The sequence below is a fragment of the Belonocnema kinseyi genome, chromosome 4 (assembly GCF_010883055.1).
Source record: "Belonocnema kinseyi isolate 2016_QV_RU_SX_M_011 chromosome 4, B_treatae_v1, whole genome shotgun sequence".
In the NCBI taxonomy this organism is placed as follows: Eukaryota; Metazoa; Arthropoda; class Insecta; order Hymenoptera; family Cynipidae; genus Belonocnema; species Belonocnema kinseyi.
The window spans coordinates 138379022-138399661 of record NC_046660.1 but is presented as its reverse complement, the minus strand read 5'-3'; the positions used below and the strand labels follow the sequence as shown (position 1 = coordinate 138399661).

At 36.4% G+C, this 20640-nt stretch overlaps 2 protein-coding genes across 4 annotated transcripts in view; both read left to right on the top strand.

Moving 5' to 3' along the window:
• Nucleotides 1–13617, top strand: part of LOC117171542 (cx9C motif-containing protein 4) — a 36643-nt gene extending 23026 nt beyond the window's left edge. The window contains exons 2-3 of one of the 3 annotated variants that reach the window (XM_033358946.1): nucleotides 10024–10163; nucleotides 13099–13302. In XM_033358946.1, the coding sequence (XP_033214837.1) occupies nucleotides 10024–10163; nucleotides 13099–13116 (158 nt within the window). In that variant the 3' untranslated portion in view covers nucleotides 13117–13302. Of the gene's footprint in view, nucleotides 1–10023; nucleotides 10164–13098 lie in introns of all 3 variants that reach the window. The other 2 variants (XM_033358947.1, XM_033358948.1) reach the window with 2 other exon arrangements.
• Nucleotides 13618–13655: 38 nt separating this feature from the next.
• Nucleotides 13656–15213, top strand: LOC117171541 (GPI mannosyltransferase 1). The gene has a single exon (XM_033358945.1). The coding sequence runs from the start codon at nucleotides 13687–13689 to the stop codon at nucleotides 14827–14829; it is 1143 nt and encodes a 380-aa protein (XP_033214836.1). The 5' UTR covers nucleotides 13656–13686; the 3' UTR covers nucleotides 14830–15213.
• The last annotated feature ends 5427 nt before the right edge of the window (nucleotides 15214–20640 follow it).

Below are 20640 nucleotides of genomic sequence, written 5' to 3'. Positions count from 1 at the left end.
AAGTATGCCAGGACAGGAAATTATGGCGGCAAATAGTTAATAAAAAGAGTGTCAGTAGAGTGAATGACGCCTAAAACAAAGACCTTGGCTATTAATGGACCCAAGTGGAGAACCTTACATAACGACTTTGTGAGGTTCTTCGCTTGGGGTGATAGCTAGAGAGATTGATCAGCAACCTGGGTCGGAGCAGTGAGTCACGCCTACCCCGAAAGGGAAATGGCTTAATGGTGTAATAATAATAATTTGCGCCTTTATTCGTTTTGATTGGCTAAACCAAATTTTGAGGTTTCCCGTGATTCGCTTAACGTGAGTCAAGATACGGAGTGTCGAAAAAGTTCCGGGACGGCTGAATATTTCCAAGGGTTTGACCTTAGACATGACCTTGCCCATGTTCTTCAACGTTATTTCAAGGTCAGTTGTTGTTTAAATAAAAATCTCCTTATTTGACACAAGCATTTGTGGGCACGAATTCTGCTAACTTTTTCAATCCGTGCGTGCGCAATGAATACGTTCACTTGCTTCTTCCAGCCTTCCAGGAAACAGTGAGGTGAAATAAAAAAAGATGGTTTAAAGTAACTTGTAAAAGGCAATTCTTTACCGAATTTGAATTTTTGTTTTTAGATTAAGTCAGCAATATATTTTAAAGAGATTTTTGGGCTGATTTTTTAATTTTAGTTTTGTTTAGACTTTTATGTTAATGCAAAGAGTAAAAAAGTGGATTTTTTCGTTTTGTTTGCTTATCTTCATGAAAAAAATTTTGCTGTGATCAGCATCGCTAGACTTCATACACGGAGGTAGTTGAAAGCAAAAAAATCACATTGTTAAGTTAATTGTTATAAGCCAATTAACTTAAGAAATAGTCCACATCATGGATTTTTTGTTTGCAAACTAAATTTTTGCGATAAAGTTACTTGCTTTTGTCGAAAAAATAATACTTGATTATGAGAATGTATCATCCGATATTTTGTAATAATTTTATTAAAAAATTTCCAGTGTGGACATTTAAAGGCAGAAAGAAATGGTTTTTTCTCTTAATTTCTATCCAATCAGATCGTCCGTGATATTTAATGATTGAAAATTAGCATGCGATTTTTGTTGTAATTTTATAAACAAATGCCCAGTGTGGACATTTAAAGGCAGGAAGAAATTTTTCTCTCCTTATTTCCCTAAAATCAAATCTCCATGATATTTAATGATGGAAAATTAGCATGCGATATATTTTTTAATTCTATAAACCTTTCTTTATTCCACCTCACTGTTGCCTGGAAGCCTGGAAGAAGCAAATGAACATATTCATTGCGCACGCGCGGATTGAAAAAGCAGGCAGAATTCGTGCCCGTAGGCGCTTGTTTATTTGACGTCGGCCATCGAAAGAGTGCGAAATGTTACGCTAAATAATGTACTTAGGTCATAGATGAGATGCGTCTTTGATGGTCACATAAAGACCTTATTTATTTTAGCAAGGTGCATTTAGATGATGATCTTGGTCGGACCAGGTCATCAGCTAGGTCACATTTAAACTTTAATGTTATAAGGTAGAATTAAATTCAGCCTTTTCTCAGGAGCAACGACGTGGATGTAATAATTTTTTTTAAGTCCCTTATTATTGTGCGTTTTTTTGCCTTTTACGATGCGACAATGGGCACAACATTTTTTTTCTGAAAAACGCATTATCGAAGTTTTGGGGAAGCACTTACTAATTCTTTTTTCACTACATAGTAGGAAATTTACACATTTTTTGCACAAATTTTTACAACTCATGAACTTCCTAATTTTATTAATAAAAATGGAGCACTTGCATGTTGGTGGCGGTGGAGGGGTGAATTGGAGAGTTAAAAAATTAATTTTTATTGTAGTTTTGGGGTGCGATTTGGCCAAATAGGAAAAGTAAGGTTAGGTTGGCAAGGGAGCGCGGTAGTTTTGTGGTCAGGAGTTTGGGTCTTCATGGTGGACAAGGATGGTTCTCGTAGTGCTGGGAGACGTTAGGGGAGAGAAAAGGGTGTTTACAGGGGCTGTGAGAAGTGGAATAGAGCAAAGACAGGGAAAATTTGGGGCGGTAAGCGACAACGGTCTTGCGTGACATCTTTTGGCTGCAGTAGGTATTTTTTGCATAAATAGGTCACAGTTACCGATGGAAGAGCGGGATGTCGTTAGCGAGAGTACTGGCAGTGCTGATAGTGAATTCGACGGGGAGGAAATTTTAAAAAGGCTACGACGGTTAGATGTGCGTGGCCCGGTGTCGAGTGGTGCGTCAGGGAGAGGGAACAAGCGGAACGAACGAAGCGACAAGACGAGGAAGCCAGCGGTTAGCGCAAGTGAGAGGAAGGAAAAGAGACAGTAAGTTTACAGATGCAGAGCGAGATGAAGTAAGGTGTTTGGAAGAGGGTGGACAATATGATAGAAGAGAAAGTGGGAGAGCGTAAGAATGAAATAGAGGAGCGAGCGGATAGAGAAAGGATAACGGATATAGAGTTGAGAATGGAGAGAAGGCAGATAGGAGAAATAATATTCCAATAAGAGGATTAGAGCCAAAGAGCGGGAAAGAAAGCGAGGGAGTGTCAGCGCTGCTACAGAGTATAGGGTGGGTTAAAGGCAAGGTAGAGAACAATAGGCTGGAGGGGAGAAAGGAGAATGAAGTGGCAGTTGTGGAATTGGAGAGCTGGGAAGAAAAGTTGGGCGTAATGCGAAACAAAAATATGATAAAGGATAAGAAGGTTTTCATCCATCAAGATTTGCTGAGTAATGCAAGGGAAGTGCAGAGAATGCCAAACGACAGAGCTAAGTGGGAAAGGAGTGAAGGGAGAGCGGCAAAGGAGGGTATCGGAGAATAAAAGTAGACGAGAAAATGTGGGTATGGGAGGAGGAGAGGAGGTGTTGAAGGAAGTGCAGGGGAATTTGCTTTGTGAAAAGTAGGGGGTGGGAGTAAAGCAGGGTGGAGGAGTATTAAAGGTACTGTACTGGAACGTAGCAGGGGTAAACAAGAAACATGATGATTTCTGGAGGTATATTCAGGAATTTGACGTGATGGGATTGTTAAAGATATGGGTAGAGGGAAAGCAATGGGATAGAGTAAAGCCAGTGTTTCCAAGGGGATATGTGTGGAGACTACAGGAGGAGTCAGAGTAAAGAGGAAAGGAAGGGCTAGTGGGGGAATTATAACAGGGGTTAGGGCTGGATTAGAGGAAGAAGTTCATGGAAAGGGGTAGGGCAGTTAAGATAGGAGGGGTAACGTATAAGTTTGTGACTGTGTACAATAATGATGGGATGGAAAGGATTAAAGAAAGGGTGGAAGACTTAATAGGAGAGAGGGGAGGGTATGGTGGTACTGGTGGGGGCTTTTATGTGAGAATTGGGGGAGGGGTTGCACCTGGAAGAGAGCTCCGACAGGAAATCGAAGGATAAGATAATAAATACAGTAGGGATGCTAAGAGACTCGATGGAGGATAGTAACCGGGCGGAGTTGAATGGTATGGTAGCTGAGGACGAAGGGGAAGAATATACGTATGTGAGTAAGATGGGGGTGTCGGTGATAGACTATCTGGTCATGAATATACAAGGGTTGGAGGTGAAATAGAAATTCACAGTTGAAGTGAGGGCGTGGTCAGACCATGAGCCATTCAGTTTGTGGATAAAAGGGGAGAGTAGCGGAAGGCAGGGCGGAGAAGAAGGGTCGTTAAGGGTGAGGGTGTCGTGCACGAGGGAGGCGATAGAGAAGTATTAGTAGCAGTTGGGAAAGGTAAGCTTTAAATGGGGGTGGGTGGAAGAGATATGGGAGGATCTGAAAGAGAAATTGAAAGCGTGTGTGCAAAAGAAGGTATTTACAAAAAAGAAAGGAATGGTGAAACCGGAGTGGGATAGGAAAAATAAAATGATGAAAAGAAAGTACAGTAAGTGGCAGTAAGAAACTGCGAAAAGTGAGGAATACGTAGAAATGAGGAAGGAGTTTAGGGTGATGTGTAAGAAGAAAAAGCAGGAAAAGGAAATCAATATTTACGTCTTGCCGGGAGTGGTGGACAGAGAATTAGCTAAAAAGGCTACGAAAGTGGACGCACTTTTTGTAGATCTCATAGGCGCGTTCCCTTCGTTGGATAGCGGCAAGGTGTTGGAGGCGATAGAAGAGAGGGGAGTGGAGAGAAACCTGATCAAGAGGGTAAGATACGTATATTTGGAGACGAAAGAGATTAAATGAGGTCAGGAACTTATCGCCAAGATGAGATGCAGATGCATGGAGGATTATAATAGGTTCTAGCTTTCTAGAGAGAAGAGGATGTATGAATTGTGCGGGAAGGGGGCTGCAAACGTTTAGCATTGGTTGGAGAAATGTGAAGAAGTATTGTTGCATGAAAGGGGGACAAAAGGGCAGTAGCATAGGTGAAGGGGATGTCGGGTAAGATGGAGAAGAAGAGAAGGAAGGTAGCGACATGCATGCAAGGCAAGGGAGGAAGGCTAGGCTATAAAAGGGAGCAGCTTAGAGATAAGGTGTGCAGTAATATATACGAAGATGTTGGTTTTAAAATATTTTCATATATGGAACGTAACCTATAAACTTACTGATACGACGTTTACATATCAAGATTACATGAAATACACATTGCATTATTATAAAAAGTTCAAAATTTTGAGGTTTACAATTATATAAAAACTAATATTATTAAGGCCCAACGTTCTCATCGTATTAAACATTTTCTTTTGTGAGCCAACGCACAATGTTGTACGCTATACTTGGAGAGAACCATTTTTGACGCGACATGAGACTATATATTAACATGCAAGTCTAAACGAAGATGCATGATGGCGCCACTTTAAAAAAAATTATTAAGATATTAATATACTTTTCCTATTAACAATTGTTAGTCTATAAAATAAGACTTTGGCAGTACCTCTTTCATCTCTTTTACAGAAATTTATGTGCTCTTTAATCCTTGTGTTTATGTCCACGTCGGGGAGCGAAAGCTCGTTTAAAATAAACTTAAAGGTCATTAGATAAAAAAACCAACATCCTCATGTCAAAACTGCAACATTACAACTTCTTTCCTCTTAAAAGGTGCCCACGCGGTTCCGTTAATTCATTAACTCCTTCATAATAAGACCGCTCTTCCGAATAAATTGAAAAGACTCGCAACAAATTATCAATATAAAGGTTGAAGAATATTAAAAAAAAATGTTAATTAGAAAAAAGTCACACTTTTATGATCCGGAAACCATCATGTGGAACATAAACTCAAATAGAAACGTCAGATGGAACAAAATACAGTTGAGAGGAAAAATGGTTTAAAATTTATTTAATTTACAATTAAGTTAAGTTGACGATGTGTACTAAAACGATTTTGTTTAAATTTCGTATAATTTTTGTTCCTAAAAGGACATTTTGCATTTTGTAATATAGTAGTACGAAGAAGTTATGTTTTCGTGACAGGTTTTCGTGACACCAAATTCAGAACTTGCTTCTTTATGATTCACTATCCATTTTAAATTATAAAGGCTATAATTTTGTATACAAATACTTAAATTTTTGATTGATTATAAGTAATGAATTCTTCTTTGCATAAAAGTGCGTCGCATTCTTCACACATGAAAATTGTTCTTTGAATTAATGCTTTAATCACAGGTTTATGATACGAGAACCGTTAAACAGGACATAATCTCACCTCATAAAAAAATGTCTAATTAAACAAAATACCTTTACCTGGAAGAATTGTTCAAACTTCATTTAATTTACATTCGATTGAAGGTGAAGTCGTGTATTCAAATGAGTTTTGCCCGTTTTCGTGCAATTTGTATGCACCTAAATTTTTAGAAAAAAATGTGGCAGAACAACTCATAGAAGAGTTCATCAAAAAAAAATTTTGCGAAGAAAATTCCAGGATGCCGAGTAGAAGCAGCAGCTTCACAATTCAGCCCGATTTTCTTCCTTACTTGTTAGGAAAACATAACTTCTCCTTTTTACTATTGCAGAATGTGAAATTACCTTTTAGGCGCCAAAATTGCAAAAAATCTGGCAAAAACTCGTTTCAATTCACAACGTTATCTTCAAATAAATGTAAGTTAAATGAACTCAGAGGTATTTTGATCATTTAGACATTTCCTTTTCTGAGGTTATGTTCCACTTGATGGTTCTCGTATCATAAACCTGTCACTTTTGATCCATTATCACTTGATTAAAAAAAAATACAAATCTGAAAAGATGTTGAGTCTGCAAAAATCAAAGAAGTAATAAAAAGAACAACTTTCATGTGTGAAGAGTGCAACGTACTTTTATGCAGAGAAGAATTCATTGCTTACCATAATCAAGCAAGAATTCAAGTGCTTTGATACATAATTATAGCCTAAATAATTTAAAAAGGATTATGAATAAAAAATTACAGAGTTTTAAGTTTGTTGTATTATTTTCTTTCTTACCTGTCACGAAAACATAACTTCTTCTTACTATTACATTAAAAAATGCATAAAGTACTTTTAGGCACAAAAATTGCAAGAAATCTTGAAATAAGTCGACTTTCGACTTTACCATCGATTTTGAACTTTTCGGCTTTCAAAGTCGATTAATCGAGACGTAAAGTCGACTTTCTCGACTTTTGTACCACAGATTTTTTTAATTTATAGTTACATCCTACAATAATTTGTGCTAAAAGTTAATTTTTTCACGGTCAAGAGTGGGGTGAAATCGGAAAACGATGTACAAAATGACATTTAGAACGCAATTTCGCACCGATTTTAGATTTTTGTATTGAATAATTCGGGACTAAATTTTTCAGAGAATGGTGTGAGTAGATTTTTTATTTTTTTGTTTATTTAATTCTTATTGTATTGTAAGCAGCGGAAAAAATGTAGATTTTTTTATTTCATTTTTTAACTTCTTGACGCAATTTTTCTTTTACTTTTCGTCCCTTGGATTTAATTCATAAGGATATGAGAAAGATAAAAAATTGTTAACTTGTATAGTTAATTTGTTATAAACATATTATATTAACAAATACTTGACATTCGGGGTTAATCCTCTTCAAAGTTTATTTCTGCTCTGAAATCGCTTGCTTTCATCGCTACGATGATACGTTAACATTAAAATTTAGGGTTAAATGTTATTGGTTTATTTTATAAAAACGAATGTCGATTATTTGTTAGTACAATTTGTTTATAACAATTAACTATGCAAGTTAACTTTTTATTTTTTATACCCCTGCACATTAAATCCAAGGGACGAGAAGTATAAGAAAATTTTTGTCTGGATGATAAAAAATGAAATTAAGAAAATCGACATTTTTTTCGCTGTTTGCATTCAAATAATAAATAACGAAAAAAAAAAAATTTTAAATCTACTCACCATTTTCTGAAAAATTTAGTCCGTTAGACATGGACAAGTAGCAGCCTTTCACGGGATTGGTTCGCGCTTTGTGTTCGTGTGGGACACGCGCGGATAGCTTGACGGCGCTGTCTCGCATAGCAACAGCTGGAAAGCAGACTGCAAATGTATTTTGGATTTAGCGCGCAATTGTTTCAGCCGCTCGCTCTCGGCTCCTGAAAGCTTGGCGATTCTGCAGCAAATTTCGGGTTTTTTTTAACTCTTCTACGGTCATCCTAACTATGTCACTGTTACCATACTACACTAAACGCTCTTCCTCCAGACCCTTTGCTAAGTAGCATAACTCTTGGTAACCCTATTAAATAATTCCAAATTTTCTCATGAAATTCCGTTCCATAATACAGTCTGGCAACAGTTTACTCATAATACGGAATGCAAATTCGTTGCTTACACCGTCTAACTCCACCGGAAAAGATATGCGACCCAAAATCGATGAAGTGGATTCATTGACCACCCGCATGGTTTGTGCCTTCGGATCGACCATTTTTCGACGATTGGCAGCCATCAGTCGTCTACCGAGAGATTCCATGATGAAGAAACGGGTTGTTCCCCCATCTATTAACGCATCGACGATCTCGTTTCCAATTTTAACTTTCGTGAATAGTCGAACTGATGGTAGATACTGATAGTAGGTACTGATAGTAGGTATTTTCGTGAAATCTATTAAATCCTTTACGGCTGATTCTGAGCTATCTAACTCCATTGGTACTTTTAAATTTTCCAAGGACAATGGTTCCTCGGGAGAAGATACTATCGAAATACTCAAATCCAGGGGCTCTCTTTCAGCTCCCTGCGATCCAATATCTGCTATCATGTATTGCCGAATTCGATCACCTTGTGCTCCGATCTTACTGTTTGTAGATATTTCTGTAAATTCTATCAAATTTTCTATTATTGGTTATAAGCTATCTAAATCCCTTGGCACTTCTAAATGTACTAGGGATAGTGGCTCTTACTTAGAGATAGCAAAGTCATTCGTCCCGCTCTGCATCATAATTTAGCCCAAGTCGGGATGATTTCCTGAGGCTGCCATTTTATACAACATAAAGGCTGAAGGGGCACTAGACTGTTTTGACTGCACTGTCTTAACAACTACTGTCTTATTCAACTCTGTGGCCCCTGTGTTCGTTTCGGAGGGAATTGGGACCCCAAGTTTCCCCCCTTGGTCGTTTCTCTTATCCCTATACCTCTGGCAATCTGCTATCAAAAGGCCATCCGCTCCGCAGCCGAAACAAAAGATGCAGCGTTTTGACCTACAAATAGGTTAGGGGACCCCTCGCGTTGGTTACCAGTACCTGGTGATGTGCATAGAACTTTTTAGTGAGAAAGAGAAGGTGTAGATAATTTTTTTATAAATAAAACTAGACATTGTTGTAGTAAATAAATAAGGATTAGCTAATTCAAAATATTCAAAAAAGTTAAGCCAAGAATTAACAAAATAAAAAAGGCGGGATAGCCGTTTGATCTCCAACAAACTATTCCATTCTGTATGACAATCAAAACGCTCAATACACATAGTGTTATTATTTTAATTTTAGGACAGTCAAAATTCCAAATGGCGGAACAGCTGCTCCATCTGTATCAAAATGTCTTATTCAGTGTAGTAAACAACACTTTTGATTCAGTGAATACTACTAACCTATTGACGCCCGAAATGCCACTTTTCCAATGCTCTTGTCAGCGGCTTTGTTTACTATGAAAGGTGTCTTAAAAAATTAAAAAAAAAAAAAATTTCTGAGGCTAAATCGTCTGATTTTTTCAGACATGCAATGAAAATTTCGAAGAAATGTAACCCTACAAAGTTATGATTGTTTATTTATCAAAAATCTAGTTTATTAAATCAATCTTTTTTCAAGTAAAATTTTCACTTAAAATCAGCCTGATGAAATCCTAAATAGTGATTAAATTGTGGCAATGGACCCTAAACTTGAAATAGTGTGGATAGTTTTTGCGAAAATCAAAAAGGTCGACATGCAATATGGTTGCTAAAAGCCAGAAATTCTATGCTATTTTCATTACTTTTACGAATAATAAGACCTTCCATTAGATTTAAATTAAAAAACGTATACGGGGGTTTATTAGGTCGCCGTTTTTATCTGAAACCCCTACCCTGATTCCGAAAAGAAGGACGAATACCTTTCCATTAAAAATCTTGGCTCTTATAAGTCTATGTTGTTTCCTGTCAAGCTTTTTCCAATTAGGGTGTCGACGAAGGGCAGAAGAGCCGTTTTTAGAACGTTTAGTTGAAAATTGCAACGTTGCACATTTTTATTCTCTATTTTGTTCCCACAAGCATCTGGGGAATTATTAGGTCTACCCCAGTAGAGTCCTACATACGAGAATAAGGTCTCCATACTGTAAGATGTACCCTGGTTTCTTAAAGACAAAATATATAACATCACGCCCTCGTGCCGTACAGCCTTCGGCATGGTAGTTCATACCTTGTTTTCGTTTTTTTTCTGCGGAAGCATTTAGACGATGATGTGCTCTATTTTTTATGTAACCTTCGTTTGATTTTCCATGTTCTACTCCAATTCCTCTTTGACGAATGAAAGAAGGAAAAAATTGGTACGGTCTGAATACTCCAGAAGGCAACCTGGTATTCTAGATGCACTGCATAGAACACCACCGCAAATTCAATAAAAATATTTTGTGGATTTCAGAAAATCTCTACCAGCCATATCATTGTGGAGCTATTCTAGAAGACCTTAGACAGTGTTGCATCAAGCATTCATCAGCACGGTTTGTTGTTTGCCAAGGAATAGATACCTCGAAGCCATATAAGCATAACACCGTAGATTACGTAAGTTACCTTATTTAAGGAGGTTCGAGCGTGGCATTTTTAGTCAATAGGACATTTCAGTGCATAAGTACTTTTTACTTTTTTGATTCTACAACTTGGATTTTCGCGTGGTGAAAATAATATTTAATATTGTTATAATATAATCATATAATATAATAATATTTTGTTACTAAAGTGCAATTAGCCTGCCACGCTTGACCCTCCTTAAATAATTCTTAAAGGACACAACAAAAATTAGGTTTATTCCATGGCTACGGCACTCGACCCTATTTTCTGTCCCACTATTCGGGAAGATGGAGCGGGGAAGCAGTCAGCTTTCCGGGGACTCTATGAGAGGCACAGTAGTAGAAAGCATCCACTGCGCATGTACGAAACTTGGCTCACTTGACAAGACAAATAGGGTTCTGAAACTGAAACTGCCTTACCCATGGTTGATTCTGATGAATTTAAAATGAAATCTAATTGCGACACTATGCCCAGGTATCCTGAAGTGACTTTTGTGTCTTTATTTACTAATATATAAAGATACAACACTCCTGATATCTGCCCTCTTCTTAGATTAAAGTGTTTCTTACAAATGCGAGTGCGTTCTCTATTCTAACCAGCGCATGAGCCAACGTGCGGGTTCCATAGTAGAATAGAGTAGGGATAATTTCTAAGCGCCTAATTTTTGGAATTTACACCCCTACAGTCCTATCAGGCAGGCAGATACTGGGAAGAGGAACCTTTCACATTGAAGGCGATGCGAGAGTCCTTTCCTGCTACCTGAATTGGTTCCCCAATTTTTTCATTCAATTATTTTTTATTGCACATCAAGTTAAAATATTTAAATTTGAAAAAATAGAAGATTAAATCAGGTTAAAAATCTAATATTTAGGCTTCGACGATACACTCTTTAATAAGTCATGCAGATCCAGGAAAACGGCATTTGTATGACCCTCCCGTAGTGTAAGTCTGTATGCCTCCGCCGCAGCCCTCTGCCTAATTATAAGGTGCACTGGTGTCGCTGTTTGGATTGTTCTCATTGATCCAGCAATTTCCAGAAAAAAGGCCCTTTTTAGACTCCCCAGCTTTTTCCTGGAATTAACCAAACTGGTTCTTGGCACCCAGATGAATAAGGGCTAAGTCAATAAATACCGTGTATTACCAGTAAACTACATTGGATTTAAGTCCCCAGGTTTTTCCAATGGCGCCTTTGCAAGCCCAAAAGGCTGCTTTGGCCTTTTTACTACCGCTTCAACATGTAGTTTTTAGGCTAGTTTTGGGTCAAAGATGACTCCTAAATACTTAGCTGAAGTAGCGAAGTCAAACTTGTTTCATTAGGCGCTAGGTTTCACGAGATCAGGTAGTTTCCTGCGTCTTGTAAAAAACAACAATTCAGTTATATTTGGATTAATAGATAGGCTACGGTTGTTGCACCAATTCTAACCAATGTTAAGAGAATTTTGCATGATTTATACCAAAGTTCCCTCATGTTTTCCTCTTACCCGTATAACAAGATATAACAAGAAATAACAAGGACAACCCCTTTTTATCTTCGCTCTCACATTGCAACCATTGAGCAAAAACTGGACAATGCTCCTGTGGTATACAATCCTGATAGTGGTACGTACGTCATGTTCCTCTGATGAATTGAATGTAGATTCCATGGGGGTGTTCCTAAAGATTTCCTCTATGACCTGGAACGCTGCTATTGCTACATCTTCATTTCGACTTGCTTTTTTATTGTGGGGTGCAAATGCATGAAGTGCTTCATTAGTGGACTTGCCTTTCTGTCGGGTAGACTGATTACGCTGAAGTAGGATTTCCTCCTTCATATGAAAATCAACCAACATTTATAATGTCCTCGACATAAAGAAGTTAGGCTAATTTGCCTGAATGTTTTGATCTCATGGTACCAGTCTCTTCCAAGCTTTGGTATAAAAATCGTTTTGAACTTCTTCCACGCCACAGGGGAATATATCATATCTATGCTCGCCCTAAAAATGTCACAGATTGGACCCATCAGAACATCCAAACCTTCCTGAATCAGCACCGGGAATATACCGTCTTCCCCAGCGACGACCTATGTAATTCTTTATTATATTATTATCCGCCTGCTATCTTCCAGTCATCCCCATTAGCCCCCTCCTTCGATAGGTACCCAGGTTTAGAACTAGGAAAGTGCACTTGCATGAAGTGTTCGAGGATTTCCCTAGCCTTTTCTGTCATGCAACCTGTTTTATTAGACCTGACTTTATTAGAAGTACTCACATTTGCCTGGACGTTTGGCCAGATGAGAGGAAACCTGTGAAACAGCCCCCCCCCCCACGCCCCCCGACTTCAGCCAATTTTTTTTACATTCGAATTTGAAGGCAGGCTCAAACCGATCATACGTCGCAGATGGTCACCTACCCGAGTGCTATCCACGTTCGAAACTATTTGACATCTAGACTCTTCCCAAGTCGAGATTCATCTCGCACCTAATGCTGTTGGTATACAAATTCTAGAATGTTATTTACTTTTTAAAATATTCTGCAAGTTTTTGACATTTCTACAATGCGCTGAGAGATTCCGGATTTGTGTAAAATATTCTGTAAGGTTGTGGAATGTTCAGGCCTGCCCACTGAGGGGAAATCTACTCAATCACCACATTTTTGGGTTTCATCACCACTTCCCTTTTCTCAGGTAGAGAGGCTTGGGGGGGGGGGGGTCGCTCTCGTGAAGTTGAATGAGTAGAAGTCGGTGGTGTTAAAAGCCCATCTGGCATTTAAGCAATATGGACGAAATGTCCCCTCAGTGGGCAGGTCTTACATAGATTATTATATAATTCTATAATATTCTGCAAATTTCGACAGTATTAGAACAAACAGTCAAACTCTATTTGATTTCTATAATATTAAAGTAGATGGTGTTTGCTTCAGACGAATATAATGACTAGTTTATTTTGTTTCAGCGGAAGGCCACAAAATAGATCATGAAGCGAAGAGCAGTGCTGAAAGATGCTCCTTTTTATATGCGTCACCCGAGGCTATTCGTTATACCAACAGTTTTTCTATCTGTAGCAATATTTTACAGTAAACAGATCTACGATTTTTCAGTATCTTCTCCTGAGAAGAATATTGAATTTCCACAGAAGAAGCTGCTTAACGAATCAAACAATGGCCAGTAAAGTGGACGTTCTAAGAAACTCAAAAGATCATTTACAAAGATATCCAGTTTTGCTCAATCGTTGTCATGAATCAGCTTTAATATACGCTAATTGTGTGATAAGAAAAGTTAACTTGGAGAAAAATAACTGTCAGTCAGCATTTAACAATTTTAAAGTGTGTTTAATAAAAAATGTCATTGAAAGAAAAGCTAATTCATAATGAAAAGTAACCATCTGCATGACGAAATTCAATAACTTAAATTGTAGAATTCTACCTTGTAATTTTTCTTTATTTCACTGCTGAATTTACAGTTTAAGTTTAAACCGCTTTATTAATTTTTTAATGTTCTTGTTACACCGCTATACTATTAAAATAAAATTAATAAGTTGACAATGAAATCCCATTTTATGCTTGCATTTACTCTGCGGGTTGTGTTAGTTATTTACTCGAATTACCATGATCAAAACTTTAAAGTACCATTCACTGATATTGATTACAAAGTATTCACAGATGCTTCACGATATATGCTAGATGGTTTGTCTCCATTTAATCGACACACTTATAGGTACAGTCCGTTATTAGCTTTAATTTTAACACCGAATATCTTCTTGTATTCAAATTATGGAAAGATCTTGTTTTCTTTCGTTGACATTTTAGTTGCAATATTAATAAGAAAAATACTAGCAACTAATACAAATTATGATCAGCATATGGTTAACTTTTGTGCATACTTATGGCTATATAACCCTTTGATCATTATTATATCAACAAGAGGTAATGCCGATTGTTTAGCTGCATTTTTAGTAACTCTGTCATTATACTTTTTAGAATGCGGTTTCTGTTCAGCCGCTGGTTTAATACATGGACTTTCTGTACATTTTAGACTCTATCCCATGGCTTTTAGTTTAGCAATGTATTTTTCACTTAGCACGTCAAATAATATTTTTATAAATATGAAACAAATTAAATTCACTTTAACTTGTTTGATTTCTTTAATTATCGCAACTGTCATCAGTTACTATTTCTATGGTTTCAAGTTTATCCATGAGAGTCTAATATACCACTTAATTAGAAAAGATGCACGGCACAATTTTTCTGTGTTCTTTTATACTCTTTATTTGTCTGCTGATACCATTCCTTCTAAGTTTCTGCGAATATTCAATATTTTACCGCAACTCATTTTGTTAATAAATTTATCTGGGTTTTACTCATCTAAAAAGAATCTGCCATTTGCACTTATGATGCAGGCATTCGTTGTTGTCATTTTTAACACAATCATGACTTCACAATATTTTTTCTGGTTTTTATCTTTATTTCCGTTATGTTTTCCAAAATTAATGTATAATGTTAGAAGGATAATGATGTTATTGGTACTTTGGACAATTAGTCAAGGTATGTGGCTTGGCATGGCATATGCGTTAGAATTCAAATCCTTGAATTCTTTTAATTGCATATGGCTCTCCAGTATATTATTCTTCGTAATTAACATTCAGATCTTAAGCGATTTAATTCAAATTTATAAAAAGTACTATTAAGCTTAGGTAATTAGGCTTTATTCCAGTGCTGTTAACGGAGGGCAACTTTTTCAATTGCGTATCTACATTGCCGTGCTAAATTTGTAGACCACCTCTTTTTTTATGACTGAACAAATTCTCTTAATTTTAATTATACCAGAGCAAAAAAAATTCTCTTCAAAAGGTTGATTGTTTTCGAAATTCTGTATAAAATAAGCCCAGGGTGAAGCCAATTTGTTCTTGCAATTCAAAAAGAAAATGTTTACGATGTATACTCATAAGCGGTTGTGATTCAGTGAAAAGAAGCTTCAAAATGAGCCCAAGAACATTGAAAAATGTTGACTATTTCGGAAGTTATTGAAAATGTAAGAAAACATTGAAATTTACACTATTTTTGCAAAATCTACTTAAAAACTAGACAAATTGGCTTCAACCTGGGATTATTTTATACAAAATTTCGAAAACAATCAACCTATCAAAGATAAATTTTTTTAGTTCTGTTAGAATTAAAATTAAGAGAATTTACTCAGTCATAAAAAAAGTGGCGGCCTAAAACTTTTTCACGGCAGTGTACTGAAACCCGCGCTATTTGCTAAATGCGCAGTTGAAACATTCGCAGTCCGTTAGCATTACTTCTTTATGATAATTAGATTATCTTAGCTAAAAGTATGTATAAATTTGACCAATATTATGTTAACTTTTGTGTACTTCACTGGTCCACATCAGAAAATAATATTTGTGTACATAAACATCACGAAGGAAGAGTAAGGAGTGAATAGTAAGGAACAGTAAGATAGTATGTCTGTAAGTAGGTAGAGGGCCGAGCAACCTCCAAGAGGTCGCTAGTGTTTGCCAAGCATATAAACCATATCGCGCACATATGCTTTACTCTTGACATGTCAAGTGTTATCCCCACGTCAACCGCACTGTGTCTGTAGGGGGAATCATGGAGTGATACTGCTTCTTACTATCCCTTCTTGATATACAGGTAGAATAGTATTGCATTAAGATTGAGTATTTTAATGTGACGTCAGATCATGCCAGAAAAATGAGTTTCTTTGAGCTCATTGCAACTTGGTGAGCAGGCTATCATTGTTTACATAGACGATTTAAAAGAAATATAGTATTCAGCGCGTAAGTGTTAAAATTTCTGTCATGATGTTTTCTAAAATGTAGAAGTTATTTTCACAATGTTATATAACTGTATCGTCGATTTGTGGCTAACATATCTGACGAAAAACGAAATATAATGGCTAAAATTTGAGGTTAAGGTGTTTGATACGAGTGCGACTGCTTATACGTATGTACAAGTCAGTGGCGTCAGAACACGGATACCTTTGGCTTGCGCAGTAGTTGTTTCGGTTATTTTTAGGTTATGTAACGCTATGTGTCAATCTAAAAATACACAGGAATCACTGCTGCGCATGCCAGAGATATCTGCGTTCTGACACCACTGGTACAAGTAGAGTATGGCAAGTGTTTATTTAATTCCAAGTGTAATTCCATATGGATGCTTAGTTTAACAAGTATGTTTTATTAATAAACTTATTATTGTATATAAAAAAATCCTCAGACCTAAAATGGTGACAGAACAATATGCTTTAGAAATTTTTGGTCGAGACTCAGAATTTTTAGGCGAAAATTTTGTACACGGAGCTATCCCGACATGTAAAATCAGTCATGGACACATTTTGTAATGCAGTAACATTAACTGATAGCGTATTATGCCCACAAAGGAATAGTAAGGAGTAGTATCTCTGTAAGTGGGGACTGGGACGAGCAGCCTCCAAGAGATCGCTAGTGTTTGCCAAGCATGCAAAGTATATATCGCTTCCAACATTCGCATCGCTGTTGTGGCAAATTATAAGCAGTGGAGTGGAGTTAACACGTGACACAAACAAAGCAATGCGCATGTGCGTGGAAGCGAGATATGGTTTGCATGCTGGGCAAACACTGATGATCTATTGGAGGTTGCTCGTCCAACTTCTGTTCGCCAAAAGCATGAGGCGATACCACTCCTTACTATTCCCTCGTGAGTGTGCATACTCCCAGGAAAAGAAATACCGATTTAATACGGTTTCAAAACTAGTTTCAAACAACGTTTACTCTGTTTCTTCAAATTGCCCTTCTACCTATACCTGTATTACTTTTAGGAAACGGAAATAGACATATGGGGTAAAATATACCAAGTGCCCCAGTCTAAAATTTTTTTGTCGCCTATCTTATGTGAGACCCCACTAGATTGTATTACTACCGGTCCTCTTTAAATTTGGTAAATTAAGCGCACCTAGTATAACCGGTTGTCAAGATACAAGGACCCAAGTTTTTGATGAATCACTTCGACCACTAACTTTTAATTGTACGTGCCTCTTGATACAGTTATCCAATTTTACTTTTTTATGAGAAGTTTCGGAAGGTCTTTCACCGAGGTTTACAATAAAAATAATCATTATACAATAGAACAATTATTTCATCCTGATTTTTCATTTTAATGAACATTTTTAAGTTTTTCTTCAAATGCGGAGTTTTTTAAATCTTTTTTTTAACAAGCTAGCAGAAAAGCTTAATTTTCTCTCTTGAAAAGTATCCCAAAACAGAAATGGGATGGAAGATGTTATTTGAGTTGTAGAAGGTCATAAGAACGCGGGTGCCGCGTGCCAACTACCCGTACCGTTACTAGGCGTGCTTTAGTGTCTCAGTAATTTTAATACTTGATCAAAATGATTCTTCTAAAATATTTTTCATCTACAAAAAAATCATATTGCCATCAGTGAAACCCAGAAAACTGTTTCAATTCAGCAAAGACTAAGCAAACTTAAAAATGTCATTCTTTGGCGCCCACTCCGGAGTGAATAATTCCGGAAGAAGTATTCGTCATCTCCACAGCATGACATTTTCCCAAAGAGAAAGGTCGCTAAAAAGAGCAAAGTGAACGTTAAATTACAAAAAAAAAAACATTTTTCATTACGACTCTGAGAGGCAAGGAGACTCAACCAAAAAGCACCAGAAAACGTAAAAGGCAAAGGGACTCTCCTAAAAAAGCTTCCTAAATTGCTAGATGCAAGGAGATTAACAGCAAAAAAGCACCCCAAAACTTGAAAGGTAAGCGGACTCTCAAAAAACCATCTCGAAATTTCACAGGCCAGCATAGGCTCAGTGGTTCTAATATTTGATAAAAATTATTTTCATGTAACCAAAATTTTATTTTGTTTTGACTTTTTTGTTGTAAAGAACGATTTAGATATCTTTCAAATGAAATTTTCCTAACTATTTTATTGTAGGAGAACAGTAGTTATTAATAAAACAATAAACGATTATGGTGGATGGTTCTTCTCGCTTATTACATTTTGAGAAGATTTTTTATGAGTCCGTTTTCCTGTCACGTTGTGCGGTATTTTTTGGTATTAATCCCCTTGACTCTAAACATTCGGGGTGCTTTTTGATGTGATTCTTCTTTCCTTTCACATTTCTGAATGCTTTTTGATATGAATTCCCTTGCCTTTTACATTTTTCGGTGCTTTATGGATTTTGGGTGTTTTTTTTTGTGCGAGTTCCCTTGCCTTTCTTATATCGGTGTGCTTTTTGATGTGAGCCTACTTGCTTGTCCCGTGTTGGGGTGATTCTTGGTTTGCGTGCCATTGTCTCTCATAATTTTACTTTAAAAATGATTTTGTTTTAAATTGAATTTAACGTCCATTTTGCCCTTTCACCCGCGATCTTTTTTGTTGGGAAAATTTCATGCTGTACAGGTGTGAAAATTTTTCAAGTGGTACGTTAAGAGTTTTACATAAATAAAATGGCCCAAAAACATTTTTTGCAAAATTATCATTTTTTTTAGTCGTTATTGTTTAACTTTTTTAGCTTTATTCTCGTAATTAATTTTTTTCTCCCAATCGGTACAAACAATCGCCATAATTCTTGGCATGTCATTCTATGAAATAAAAATCATTTTACCATTGTTGCATAAATATTGATGATATTAGCAACAATTTTTATAAACAATTAGAATTTGTTCTAACTTCTCAATTGATTTCAATGCTTTAGTTGCCTAATTACGATAGTTCGTCTAATTACGAAGATTTTGCTAAAAAAGAATTAGGGAATTAGGAAAATTAGGATTCAAAGTTGTGTAATTCGTCTCGGAAATATCTCGGTGAACATTTTTTGTTTAAATAATTTTTTAAACAATTACGCCATTTGTTATCTTTCTACAATTGTTATAAACAGGAATGCAATGGTGCACTTGGTTTTTCGTTCCGATGCATACTTTTTTTATAACAATTGCAGAAAGATAAAAAACGGAGTGATTGTTTAACAAATTTTTAAACAAAGAAAAAAAATTCACACCGAGATATTTCCGAGACGAATCCAGAGATGTTTTTTACTTTTTTGACATGACTCTTAGTTTTTTTTACTTTCAAATCCATATCTACGGGCACGGAGCAACAGTGCGCTGAACAACAAATGCTATAATTGTTTAAAAACGTGTTTACAAATTTAAAAAAATGTACATCTAGATATTTCCGAGACGAATCGAGAGGTGTTTTTACTTTTTTGATATGACTCTTAGTTTTTTTTTAATTTATTACACAACTTTTAAATTCATATCTGTGGCAAACTTCAACGTCGTCAATATCGTACGTCGCGCACACGAAGGAATAATAAGGAGACCGAACTCCGTTTCCACACTTGGCAATAGAAACTTTACCGTAAGTGGTATGCACATTACAGGAAGATCTTAAATTTTCGTCTGCAGGTGCGCAGTTGTCCTCTCCCTATACATGGAAAAGTATGCGAGTGAGAAAGTTTGTCAAATTGACGTACGTTAGAGAGGTTCTGTTTCTTTTGTTTTGATGCAGGTGTCAAGTGCCAGGTTGTGGTGCAAGTTACACGCCGAAGAAGGCGAATACACTTCGCTTTTTTAAAGCCCTCACTGTACGTACAATAAACGTCTAATATATTTTATTGTTTTAAATAACTGTCATTTAATTTTAATATAAAGGATTTAGAAATTTAACCTTTACTCACTACCTGAGTGCCTGCGGAGAATTTCTTAGAGCTTCCTAGAGCCTTGAGAATTTTTAGCATATACCCTGAGATTTCTATCGGTAGGGCGCTTCATTATAATATCACATTATTTGCAATTATCCCTGCTGATTAAATTGTATACATGATTATAAATACGTAATTTACCAATTCCTAAACTGAGTCACCTCATAATAACTTTAAATGAAATTATAATATTTTTCATGTTTACGTTTCGAAAAAACTTTAAACTTTTCAATTAAGTTATATTACTTCCATTATTTCTTTATCATATTACAAATTTAAAAGGTACTTACCTATACTTTTCCTTCTCAAAATCTGTTTACATATTTTTCAAACAAGTACAGAAAATACTGTTTATATATTTGTTTCTTATATCTTTCGTATGATGATCAACAAAAGAACAGAACCTTTGGCAAACTCTCTCACTCGCACACTTTTCCATGTACAGGGAGAGGACAACTGCGCGTGAAAATTTAAAATCTTCCTGTAATGTGCCTATCACTTACGGTAATGTTTTTATTGCCAGTTTCAACTGGCTTCCCACTGGCAGTTGGGTCTCCTTATTATTCCTTCGTGGTCACGTAGCGTGGAGCGCGATACGTCAACACGAAAACACGCACAACTTTTGATGGTATGCGAGTTCCTTAATTTTTTTTACGAAAATCTTCGTAATTACACGAGCTACGAGAGTAGTTCAATAAGTCCTTAGAATGAAGTATAAAAACAATTTTTTTTGGGTAAATTTTTTTTTATTTTTCAACATAATCTCCTTGGAGCTCTATA